The 12919-nt window shown below is 32.6% G+C and overlaps 2 protein-coding genes across 2 annotated transcripts; both read left to right on the top strand.

Annotated features, from left to right (window-relative positions):
* The first annotated feature begins 2246 nt into the window (after positions 1–2246).
* Positions 2247–7295, top strand: LOC107422880 (probable methyltransferase PMT3). Its single transcript, XM_048478288.2, has 8 exons — positions 2247–2557; positions 3357–3797; positions 3923–4087; positions 4208–4390; positions 4682–5276; positions 5634–5746; positions 5852–6072; positions 6635–7295. The coding sequence occupies exons 2-8, from the start codon at positions 3531–3533 to the stop codon at positions 6954–6956; spliced, it is 1866 nt and encodes a 621-aa protein (XP_048334245.2). The 5' UTR covers positions 2247–2557; positions 3357–3530; the 3' UTR covers positions 6957–7295.
* A 1274-nt stretch (positions 7296–8569) lies between these two features.
* Positions 8570–10837, top strand: LOC107422871 (uncharacterized). Its single transcript, XM_016032378.4, has 4 exons — positions 8570–8898; positions 9383–9528; positions 10405–10523; positions 10615–10837. Exons 1-4 carry the CDS (start codon positions 8684–8686, stop codon positions 10714–10716), a joined length of 582 nt encoding a protein of 193 aa, XP_015887864.1. The 5' UTR covers positions 8570–8683; the 3' UTR covers positions 10717–10837.
* The last annotated feature ends 2082 nt before the right edge of the window (positions 10838–12919 follow it).

Here is a 12919-nt window from a genome sequence, read left to right as displayed (position 1 = left end):
CCGGCACAAGTTAAATATATATATATATATATTTTTTTTTTCTTTTGTCAAAATGCTGACCTTAAAATGGAATAAATTCCAGTGCATTAGTCTCTAATTCCGTAATCCAGCAAAACCAAAACTTTACCCAGTTTGGTCCACATCCATTGGAATAGGGTAGGTCGATTGGGAATTAAGCCAGGGAGGTCAAAGTCAGACAAACCAAAAAGGGCTGACATCACAAAATTAATCAAATATTTCTATAAATGATTTCTTGAATTGAAAATTGATGACAATTAATTAACAAATGGTTAGGGTTTAAGTACTTCAGATATTTAGAACTGAAGCAAATGTCTATATTCAATTTTTACAAGAGGGTAAATTGGAAATGAATTTGCATTTTTAGTTGAGCTCTAACTTTTTAACTGATGAGTATAAGCCAAGCACAAATCCATATTCAGCAAACAAAGTGGAACTAGATTTTTCAAACAAAACCTTAAAAAACAAAAAAATTGGCATGGTAAAAAGTCACAATGTTAGATATGCATTGGCCATATGGGACCAAACCTTTTCTTTGCTTGCTTGGCAAGGCAAAGAAACAAAAATGGGGCTTTACCTGTCTTTACGAATATAAGACAGCACATTTCTTTGAACTTTTATTTTAAACCATGCATGTAGAACTTCCATCGGAAATGGAAGAAAAAAAGAAAAAATAAAAAAAGCATATAGAACTATTTTTAAATTGATATGATGATATGCCATGGTATGTCAAATTGTATGGTTAGGAATCCAAATAAATAGATGAGTTAGTAAGGAACATGAACTCTAACCAAAAGGGTAAAGGTTCAAATTTCATCATCTCATGAATTGGAGATTCAATCATACATACATACGGAATTATAATTATAGATATATACAAATTGTCTAGTCGACGTAGATAAATACTCTATTCAATCTACTATTGAGGGTATAAGATCAAATTTGTATAAATATATATTTTAGTATATAGCAAATTTTAATCTTCCAAATTTCTTAATCATGTCATATGCTCTCCCAATGTGAAAACCATGATAAAACTGTAATAATAGCTCTAGTGTAAATTAGGACAGTAATTATCACTGGCATCATTCGATTAAAATACATATTAGCATCTCCTGTTTGAGTATTCCCTAAAAAATGTTTTCCAACTTTCAAAAATGTACATATAAAATTGTCCAAAAATATAAATAAATACACAGTTTTTGGCACTGACCAAACAAGCAAATATCATTGCTTATGATTATATCTTATTATAAGATGGGCTCAGTAATAATGTGATCAAAATTGCTGTATCAAAATGATGTTGGAAAAAGGGTAAAATAGACAGAGCAGGCACTAGTTTCCGGCCCATGAACCCAAGTGTATGCTGGTTCACCTATATTCCACCAAATGGGGCATGAAGGGCAAACTGGCATATTAGCTTTACAGGTTAGCTTCTAATATAAGGTAATGTAGCAATAAATGAATATAAAACATAGTATTCACTTTCTAATAAATTCATACTATTCACTTTGCAATCTTGACTTTGAAATGTATTAGAAAGAATTTGCAGTTTAATTTGTATATTTTCATATGGTGTGTTTGTTTTTGACAATTTTGTCCTAAAGTACACCTGGTGGTATTTAGTCTTCGTTATTTATTTATTTATTATTTTTTTTTCATCATTCTTTCTTTTTGTAATTTTTTTTTTCTCTTATAAAATCTAAAAACCAGAAAAATAAATTATACATACTTAACATCAAAATTTTTAGTTATTAAAAAATAAAAATGGAGCTGATTGCAATGATGTTCACAAATGCATTTTGAGATAAAAAGAAAATTAGAAAACAGTTGCCAATAGTGTAAGCTAAAATGTAATTAATTAAAATGCCAAGAATATTATACTTTAAAAAAAAATTTTTTTTTCTTTATATGAAGAAGATTTTACATGTTACTTGGCCAAAAAACATAAGAATTTTTGTAATAACAAAACTACATTTGCGTAACGTGTAAACGGACTTGCAAAGATGGAATTCTGCCAGAATTTAAGGACTTTTGCAAATTCATTTAATAATTACTCTTAAAAAATAATAATAATAAAATGTATTTGTTGTTTTCCCGGAAAGACCTCCCAGTCCAAACAAGGCACACAGAAACAAGTCTCTTGGGCCATTATTAAGAATTAGATTTTACCCCACCATGGAATTCAATCTACATTGCATTTGTTGACAAGAAGAAAAAACTTAAAAAAAAAAAAAAATTTGAAAATAGATATTAACATCGACGTAACAGTGCCATAGTCGGTCCGTTGGAACTTAGTTAAAGAGAACTCTTTATTGTTTTTGTTTTTCTTTCTTAGCCATATATAAAACACAATCAGCGGGCTCATTGAGATCGGATCCATCTCTCTCTCTTTACTCTCTCTCTCTCTCTGCTTCTCATAATTTCCTCTTTTGGAAATAACTGAACCTTTCACTCAGATCTTTTTTGGTACAAAACCCAGGATCCTAAACGTACCATTATTGTACCTACTACGTTTCTTCGATCCAAACCCACTAAGGTTTTCCTCTTCTGCTCTCTTCTGGATTAGTAGCTCTGTTTTTTTTTTTTTTTAATTTTTTAAATTCTGGGTCTTGCATACATTCTTTAACTTTTTTGCTAGATCTGGTTCAATTTGCATTCTGGGTTTTGTTTGTTTTGTGGGTTTGATGCTGAAAGATATGATTTTGACGGGTCTTGGATATAAAAAGTTGGATTTTTTTTTATTTTTTCGTCTGCTGTTTTGTGGAATGATGGATTTGATTAGTTTGGTACATTTGTTTTATGCAGTGTAGTTTTTATTTGGATCTTTGTCATAGATCTGTTATTCCATCTTGTTGCGTGGCTAAGGATGTTGTCAATTTCAGCAATTTATCTGATTTCAATTCAATGAGAGTTGGCAATTAATCACTTCCATTGCTAGGTTTTCAATTTTCTAGGTGCAGATGTAGCTTGTATAATGTCAAGTATCCTTTTTGCTTAATTGTTAGTTCATAGATGTTGACTTGATAGTTGAAATTATTGCGGCAGCTTTTATTAATCTCTGAATTGCCCTGCCTCAAATTGTTTCGGTACTTTTGTTAGCAGTTAGGTTTAGCTATTAATTTAGACTGATTTTTGTTTCTTAGTAGATGATGCTTGATGCTTTATTTCTATAGTTGTCTTTCCTTCATTCACTGGTCATTTAGGGATTGGTTTTGGATTCAAGAGAGAATTTTAGTTGCTGATTTTAGGGATCTTTTTTTTCTTTTATGTACCCCCTAATGTTTTCATCAGCCTGTTGAACTGAGAGTGATAGTTTCTTTGTTGTATTTTTACAGGTCCACCATTCTTCTCTGATTTCATAAATAGTTAAGGGTTTATTCATTGCCTTCAATATCGGATCTCTGGGAAGGGACTGTTAATAGGCATTTTTTTTAGTGCAATGAGATCTGCATCATAACATAATAGTATTCAAGAGAGGACTGAAAATTAAGTTCTGTTGAAGAGCTAAAATGAGAGGAAGATCTGATGGAGTGCAAAAGAAGCGTGTGATCACATCTCTCTGTATCGTGGCTATCTTCCTTGGTTTCCTGTATGTATATTATGGATCCATCTTTGGCGCTCAAAATCGTGGTTCGTCGGCTCTAGAATATGGCAGCAGGTCTTTGAGAAAGCTTGGGTATTTGGGTAGTGATGAAGATGCTGTTGGCAAACAGGAATCTTCAACAAAATTTGGGCTGGATGATGGAGATGATGAATTTATAGCGAAGAGCTTTCCTGTAAGTTCTAATATGCTGAACTTGGTTTATCTTTTCCCTCAAAATCAATTAGCTTTTGCCTCCCCCCCCTATTTGTTGCAACATTCAATGGTGAGTGTGTCGTTTGTCTACTTTGGATTTTGAAGGTTTGTGATGATCGGCATTCAGAACTAATTCCCTGCTTAGACAGACACCTTATATACCAATTGAGATTGAAGTTGGACCTCTCTTTGATGGAGCACTATGAAAGACATTGCCCTCCTCCGGAAAGGCGGTACAATTGCTTGATTCCTCCTCCACCAGGGTACAAGGTAATGGTGTTTAAAGATGAGTAGCAGAACATTTGTTGATGTTATATTGTTCTTGCTGCGATCATATTGTTCTATGATTCAATAAATGTTTAATCTTCTCTCATCATCATGATGCTATAGGTCCCAATCAAATGGCCAATAAGCAGAGATGAAGTGTGGAAAGCAAACATACCTCATACTCACCTTGCACATGAGAAATCTGACCAGAACTGGATGGTTGTGAAAGGTGAAAAGATAGTGTTCCCTGGGGGAGGCACACATTTTCACTATGGAGCTGATAAATATATTGCTTCTATTGCAAATGTAAGATTTCTTCCCCTTAGAGTTACCGGCAATATTAGAAACAACAGAAGTAGGACACAAAACTCAAATGCATTAGAGAACTAATACTTGAAGTGCCATTTCATAGAAGATTGTGCCTTCTTTCTTCTTCCGGCTGCTTTTATCTTTGAGTATTCGTATTTACATTATGGGTTTGTTTTTTTTTTTTTTTTTTTTTTTTTTTGTTTTTTTTTTTGTGTGTGTGGGTACATTTACAACATTCTTGCATTGCATGGATCTGGCTAACTTTTTAAATGCAATTTCTACTGGCAGATGCTCAACTTTTCACACAACAATTTAAACAACGAAGGGAGATTACGAACAGTTTTTGATGTTGGTTGTGGAGTTGCAAGTTTTGGAGCCTATCTTCTTTCATCTGACATTATAACAATGTCCTTAGCACCAAATGATGTGCACCAAAACCAAATCCAGTTTGCTCTTGAAAGAGGAATCCCAGCATATCTTGGTGTATTAGGGACAAAAAGGTTGCCTTATCCAAGCAGATCTTTTGAACTTGCTCACTGTTCCCGCTGTAGGATTGATTGGCTTCAAAGGGACGGGATTCTTCTTCTTGAGCTAGACAGGTTGCTTAGACCGGGAGGTTATTTTGCCTACTCTTCACCTGAAGCCTATGCGCAGGATGAGGAGGACCTGAGGATATGGAGAGAGATGAGTGCTCTTGTTGAACGTATGTGTTGGAGAATAGCTGCAAAGAGGAATCAAACTGTCATATGGCAAAAGCCTCTAACAAATGACTGTTATATGGAAAGAGAACCTGGTACACAGCCCCCTCTCTGCCGTTCTGATGATGACCCAGATGCAGTCTGGGGTGTGCCAATGGAAGCCTGCATCACACCATACTCTGATCGTGAGTGTCTTCTCCTCACATATTGTCTTCATCTTTGCTTTTTTGTTTCTTCAGCAGTGATTTGATCCCAAATGTGTTTTCAATTAGATCATATAATGTTTATTCTTGATCCATAAATATCTATTAGGAGATATTGCCAATTGTTGAAGTTGTTCAGGCTGAAAATGAGACAAAGTAGTTGATGATGTTGCTCTAAAGTAATTGTGGACTATATAGCTACCTGAGAGACATTGATTAAGTAAACCATTCTTAGGGGAGAAATCATTCAGCAACTTCTTGTGATGCCTTTGATGGAATGAATACTGGGGCTGGTTATATATTTGTCTTCTAACACTGCTGTATTCTTGTTATTATCAGAAATTCAGAAAGCAAAGGGTAGTGGATTGGCTCCCTGGCCAGCGAGACTGACCACTCCTCCTCCCCGACTTGCTGATTTTGGCTATTCGAATGAAATGTTTGAAAAGGATACGGTAATAAATTGCTGCAATTCATCTACATTTTTAGATTCAATTGCTATCTAGAGCGTGATTAAGTAGGCAAGAATACATGGCTTATGTATCTGTGACATTATGCAGGAAATTTGGCACCGAAGAGTTCAGAATTATTGGAACCTATTGAGTCCAAGGATTGAACCAAACACTCTGAGGAACTTAATGGACATGAAAGCACATATGGGATCCTTTGCTGCTGCTCTCAAGGACAAGGATGTTTGGGTGATGAATGTTATCCCTGAAGATGGACCCAAAACACTAAAGCTGATATATGACAGAGGACTTATAGGCACAACTCACGACTGGTATGCAAAACGAATTACTGAACACATAATGCATGGAATTCTTTTTGAAATTAATTATTGTTTCTTTGAAAGTCTGTTGCATTAAATTGTGCAGATTATTTCCTATGACAATGAACCTTTATAACTTTTAAATGGAATCTATAGACTTAGGTAGTAATATAATTCCATTTACTGTGTAAAACAGAATAACTGGACCCAGCTAAAGAACTACATATAGAAAATAGAGATGCAGCTTGGACAAGTTGGATTGGATTGAAGTTTACCTCAACTCATGGTTAAACCTCCAAAACTTTAAAACTGTAAGCTTGGGTTGGTTTAGAATCCCAGATTAGTGAACTTGGTTAGGTTCTAGTAGGTTAGCTTACCCAACTTTATCCTTCACAGCGAATATTGGTCGAAAGCTTTTGTGATTTATGTTCCATCATGATTATTTGATCGTTGGCTGCTGTAAACTCTTAGCCTTGGAATCATGATAAGTAGGTTTTTGCAAAATGACAGATTCATAAAAAAATTTTGTTTGTAATTTATATGTCATAAGTGACTGAAAACTCTATCTTGACAGGTGTGAGGCCTTTTCAACATATCCTCGGACTTATGATTTACTCCATGCATGGACTGTCTTCTCTGACATTGAGAAGAAAGAATGTAGCGGTGAGGATCTGCTGATAGAGATGGATCGCATACTTAGACCGAATGGTTTCATAATCATTCGTGATAAACAATCGGTGGTAGATTTTGTAAAGAAGTATTTAACAGCATTGCATTGGGAAGCAGTGGCAACGGCTGATGCCAGGTCAGATTCAGATGAGGATGGGGACGACGTCGTGTTTATTATCCAAAAGAAAATGTGGCTGACAAGCGAAAGCCTCAGGGATGCGGAGTAAGGAAAAATTGCCTTGCCATTTTCCCCGATTCCATTTGTGTTCCTCTGCTAAGCCAAGGGACTCAAAACAAGCATGTCCCAAAGCAGTGATATGGTAACAGTTCTGTTTTGTAGCACTAATGATGTTTTACAAATATACATATATTTTTTTCAAAGAAGAAATTATTTGTCTTTCAGTTATTTGTTATAATGATTTAGTTGATAATCCATAGACTACCTGCATCAATAGGGTATTTATTCATCAAAATTTGTACTTCAATTTTTTGAATTTGTTTCGAATTGTTATGTAAGCTTCTTTAAGTTATTGAATTAATAATCAAAAAATAGAATTGCTGCTGAACATGGTTTTGTTGTGGCTCCTAATTGATATATATATATATATATATTGTTACAGTCTTGCTATGATGGGCATTGGTTCCCGATTTCATATTATGATATATTAGCTCAATTATATGCAATTGGGTGCTTCATGTTAGCAAAATTTTGTATAGTTATACAAAAGTCACATTTTGCATGATACATTTTTTAATCCATTTCTTGAATTCCAGTGAATTTTTATTATTATGTATAATGCGAAGGAAAATAAGAGGAAAGAAAGCATTGTCATTTTTTCTATTTCTGTGGAGTATGTATTTTATGGAATATTTAAATTTGCACCATGTGACTGGATTCTACAAGTGGGAATTAGAATTATCTTATCCAATGCCTTTTTGGTCTGTATGTTACATTGTTCCATCCAATGCCCCATTACCAATGTATTGTCTTATCCTATTATATCTTTTTTTTATTTTTCATGGTCATGGATTTTGAAATATTCTTAATTTCAAACGTGCTGCCAAATATGCCATAAAATTTTTCTTGGAAAGGCTTATTGTTTTTCTGATTTTCTTTTGGTCAGTGGATCAAGAAAAAAATCATTGATTCATTTTCTAAATATTGTAATACCACTTGATATATATATATTTATGTGTGTGTGTTTTAAATTGGGATAAAGGAGACTTTTAACTCAGACCTAATGGAATCATAATCCAGGATTAACACCAATAATCGTTACCATCAATTCGCAAAGGAAATGTAATACCACTTGGATCTTTTTTTTTTTTTTCTTTTTTTTTGGGTGAAATGTAATACCACTTGATCAATTTCTTTTTTTTTTTTTTTTTGGGTGAATTGGAATACCACTTGATTGAAAAGGTAAAAATGAGAAACTTACTACTATAAAAGTGTGCTTGCTGGAAAATTCTATCTCAAATTATTAACATGTATGAGTGACTTTGATTTAATAGGATAACCAGAACTCCATGTTTCTTCTTCACCAAGAATCTATTTTTCTATGAGTAATAGAAAATAATCTTGCAAGAAGATAAACATATTGCTTTTTAACGGAGCACCAAAACATAAGGTAAATAGAGGCCTGGATTTGTGCTTGTTTCACAAATTTTTTCTAAATACACCGACATTTATATCAGATTTAAATAAAGCAAATAATTTATGGTATTTAATTAATTGATCTCATAAATCGGAGATAGGCGGTGAATTTAACGGCAACCGTTATAAAATCCTCTACGTGCGGGTCTATGATTATCATCAAATAGAACAAATACAAAATCGTATCTGGTTTTCAGGAAAAAAAAAAAAAAAAAAAAAAAACCCTTTTTTGATTAAAACCCTGGTAAAAGCGTTTTTCGTTTTTGTCTTTTTTGGGGTTTTTGAATTTTGAAGAAAGCAATGAAGTTCAGGTATGCAATGGTGTGTTCGTCGAACCAGAATCGAAGCATGGAAGCTCACTCTTTGCTGAAGAGACAGGGCTTCGAAGTGTGTTCCTATGGTACCGGCTCTCACGTCAAGCTTCCCGGACCTTCCCTTCGGGAACCCAATATCTATGATTTCGGTACTCCTTACAAACAGATGTTCGACGATCTCCGCCGCAAAGACCCCGAGCTGTATATTCTTCTTCTTTTTCGCTCTCAAGTTTGAATTTTTCTTCTTTTTCTACGAGAATTTCGATTTGGGTTTTTCTTGTAATATAAATATTTTGTGTTTTTGTACTGAAACCTTGATTGACTTGGGATGCTGAGAAGTGGGTTGCAATTGATTATGATTATAATTATAAGTTGGAAAGTTCAATTTACTAGCAATTATAGGAGGGTTTATTTTATTTATTTTTTATTATTTATTTTATTTTTTGGGGTTGTAGTTTTTGAATGATGAAGTTATCTTTGATGGGCTTTTGCTTTTAATCGTGTTTATTTGGATTAATGTGTGTGTAAAGGGGTGAGGTGTTATGGGAATTTTTTGATTGGTATCTCTGAGTTGAATGCTTGAATTGTATATGTGATGCACTGTATGAATTGCATTATCGTGCATTTTTTGAATTTTTGGTCTGTGTTATAAAAGTGAAGCAAAATGTTGAATTTTTTGGTACAGTTACAAACGAAATGGCATTTTGCCTATGCTTAAGAGAAACTCTGGTGTGAAACTGGCTCCTCAGCGGTGGCAAGATAACGCTGTTGATGGCTTTTTTGACATCGTGTTTACATTTGAGGAAAAGGTTTTTGATATGGTAATTGAAGGTTGGTATGTTCCCTTCTTTTTTTGATTTCCGTTTGCATCATGGTTTTTGTGTTACAATAGAATGCATAAAATTGTATGTTTGAATGAGTTGTTGGTTTCGATACTCGCTATCTGTTTTCTAGACTGTTAGTTCCTGAACTGTAAGAACTATGCCAGTGTCTTGAGATTATCTGTATTGCATATGTTATTGTTGGTTTGTTATAAATGTGGATCATTTTTATGATTAGCAATGTTAGATAGTATGCTTAAACAAGCTTATGAGTCAACCAATGACTAGAGGCAGGATGGATAAGCAATTTGATCTTAGGATAATGATGCAATAACTTGAGGCAGGATAGATAGCTCTCTTATCACCTAAACCTTAATGCAACCATCTCTTTTCCCTCTGTGCGTGCTCTAATTCTTACCAAAAAACAGATTCTTTTGAGTTAAATTGTGTGGATTTCTTTTCATATATCTTTTAAGTTTGCTGCTAATGCATCATGAGGATTGATTAGGTGCGATTAAAATGGTAGACGCACAACTTTAGGAAATTAGTCGGAGAGAACCAGGGGAGATTATAATGGATCCCGATGCTTGAAAGTAGTAGCATTTTAGTTTTAAAGAGCGTGCCTGGTGAGGATAGAAACCCATGCTTGTTTGTTCTCACTTTTAATTAGATGTGGTTGTTTAAAACAATCCTGCAGTTTTGGTTGTATCTAAACAAAATAGGGAAAAAAACATCCTTGTCCCTTTTACATAGTAATCGTGAATAATTAGTTCAAGCTTTTACGCAAAGTTCATCCTTTCTTTTAGTTCATGTACAGCATCCAGTAAATCTGATTACTTAAAAAGCTGTCATTTACATTGTCCACCCTGTGTATAACAATGTGCAGATCTTCACAATCGTGATCATATTCTGATGAAAAGTGTGCTGATTATCAATTTGGAGGTAAAAGACAACCACGAGGAGGCAGCAGTTGGAGCTCGTCTGGCTTTAGATCTTTGCCTAGAGGTATGAACCCTAATATGCTTCACAGTAGTTATCAAGCTTCTCTAACTTTTAGAAATTGGCTTACAAGCTGTGGCTTAATTCTGTACATTAGATTGAAGCAGCTGACTCATGGGAGGAATCCATCGATGACATTCTGACCGCTTTTGAGAAACAGAACCGGCGGAAGTTGTTGTATAGCATCTCCTTTTATTAAAATTGTATAACATTTCTTGCTGATAATGTACGCGTTTAGACCTTCATTTGTTCATTTTATAAGATTGTTGTACGAATTTCCATTTTCAGTATAAAGGTTATATATTCAGTTTTGGATGCAACACTGGCTTTTGAATTTTTCTGCCACATACTTCGTTTCCATTATATCTGGTTTGCATTTTTTTAGTATGTAAATTGTTATCTAATCTACTACTTTTTTTGACATCAAACCAAAGAACGCATAGAAAAACAATTAAAATTTAATAAGGAGGATCAAGTTACATATTAGCTAGTGAATTGAAAAAGTTGAAAGCTTGGGTTGAAATTGGTGGCAAAATAGTGGATCAAAAAGTATAATAAACCTTTATTTTTTATTTTTTATTTTTCTTTCTCTTTTTTATTATTAAAACCTTGTAATGATATCTCCTTTTACAATTTATAAAATAATAATAATAAATAAGAATGAAAAATAAAACTTTGATTAAAATATAAGCGAGGTTTGGTAGGATGTGAAGATTAATATGAATGTAAACCATAATTTTTTCTTATTAAATATTTTCTGCCTGCTTATCCACATTGTTGTATTTTAATTTTGAGTATCATAAGAATAATTTTATTTGTATCATTTGATCATGAACTATATATTAAAGAAATTTTCATCCTGCAAAAACAAAAACATCGGAAACAATTTTCAATATTGAAGCTCGTATAAATTATCGCAAAAATAAATAAATAAAAAATGAAGATTATATTGGGCATTTCACACAATAGTACCAATATCATCATATATAATTATTACATGCTTCAAACTCTCATATTCTTAAATCACATGTCGTCTCCAAAGACCAACAAGTTCTTCTGAAGGAAAATTAGTGATATGTAGAAATTTATGCAGAGTGAAAATTGAATATATCAATGATATATATATATATATATATATATATACATATATATATATATATATATATGTATGCACACACATTTATCTCCAAGATTTGGAGCCATCCAAAAGATTCCATCAGCAAGTATTCCGTATTCGTAAATAAATCTATTAATTCTTTTTCTCTTTCAAAAAAAAATAATTAAAATCGTAGATTTTAGAATAGAAAATTAGCACTTAGATTCGTATAATGTTGAGGCCTAAAAATGGAGATATGATTAGATGGTTTTTAGACAATCTATTTTTAAATGATCATTCCATAAATTTTTTGATATGTGGCAAAAATATAGTAAAAAAATTAAAATTTTAAATCATACCAATCATTTTAAAATTATATGAATTATTTTTTATCACGTATCAATAATTTATAGAAAAACCATGTAGAATTAAGTGGTCCAAAAACCAATTTATTTATTTATTTATTTTTGGGTTCCTTCCCTTAAAATGGCTTAGTTGGTTGGATAATATTCATGAGATAGATTAATGCCCAAGGGATTTTTATCCCTGTTCATTGGTTTGGCTAATGGAAATTAACAGTTTAAGAATACTAAAATGCAAATATTTAAAAAATATAAAATCTAAGTTGCAATACTTTAAAATTATAAAGATTAAATTGTAACAAACTTAACCAAATTATATTTTAATATTGATCACATCAGAATGATGTGTGATAGAACCATTAATGAGAGTTAGCCAAAAACTTCGACCAGACCAAATAAAACACATTAAGTTGAAATTGTAATATTTTAAGTTTAAAGGTCAAGTTTACCAAAACTAGATGGTATATATTAAAGTGTAATGAATCCTTTTAAAAATACCATCTAGCTATTTCTCTGTTAGAATTAAAAAATTAGAGTTGTGATTTTCATTTTTTTTTTATTTTTTTTATTTTTATTTTTTAATTTTGAGAACAAAGAAACTTTGCGATTGGAACAAAGGCGAACTTTATAGGTTTGGGAATAATTATGATTGAAGGGTCTAATAAGCATTTAGTATGTGGAAACTTGGAAATTTAAGTGTTTAGTATGAAGTTTAATTTTATCACAAAGTTCAATATAATTCGAAGAATTATACGAAAGTAAATGAATATATATATATAATAAGTCAAAGTCTCAAAGTGATTAATAATAGGGACCAGGTGGCATTTCATTGCCCAAACCGCTTGCATATGTAATGTCCCTAATTTAATTTTTTTTTTTTTTTTTGGCTGAAAATGTAATGTCCCTAATGTTTTGTGTACGTTTTCTCTTTCCCTTTTTTTCCC

This window comes from Ziziphus jujuba, chromosome 3 (genome assembly GCF_031755915.1).
Source record: "Ziziphus jujuba cultivar Dongzao chromosome 3, ASM3175591v1".
In the NCBI taxonomy this organism is placed as follows: Eukaryota; Viridiplantae; Streptophyta; class Magnoliopsida; order Rosales; family Rhamnaceae; genus Ziziphus; species Ziziphus jujuba.
Note: the sequence above shows the minus strand (reverse complement) of the source record. Positions and strands in the feature narration are given on the sequence as shown.

Excerpts from the sequence above, each read along its gene's own strand:
- LOC107422871 (XM_016032378.4), top strand. The coding sequence starts at position 8,684 with ATGAAGTTCAGGTATGCAATGGTGTGTTCGTCGAACCAGAATCGAAGC. Across the intron at positions 9,529-10,404 it reads TTTTGATATGGTAATTGAAG|ATCTTCACAATCGTGATCAT; the intron begins GTTGGTATGTTC and ends AACAATGTGCAG. Across the intron at positions 10,524-10,614 it reads CTTTAGATCTTTGCCTAGAG|ATTGAAGCAGCTGACTCATG; the intron begins GTATGAACCCTA and ends TCTGTACATTAG.
- LOC107422880 (XM_048478288.2), top strand. The coding sequence starts at position 3,531 with ATGAGAGGAAGATCTGATGGAGTGCAAAAGAAGCGTGTGATCACATCT. Across the intron at positions 4,088-4,207 it reads CTCCTCCACCAGGGTACAAG|GTCCCAATCAAATGGCCAAT; the intron begins GTAATGGTGTTT and ends ATGATGCTATAG. Across the intron at positions 5,277-5,633 it reads CATCACACCATACTCTGATC|AAATTCAGAAAGCAAAGGGT; the intron begins GTGAGTGTCTTC and ends TGTTATTATCAG.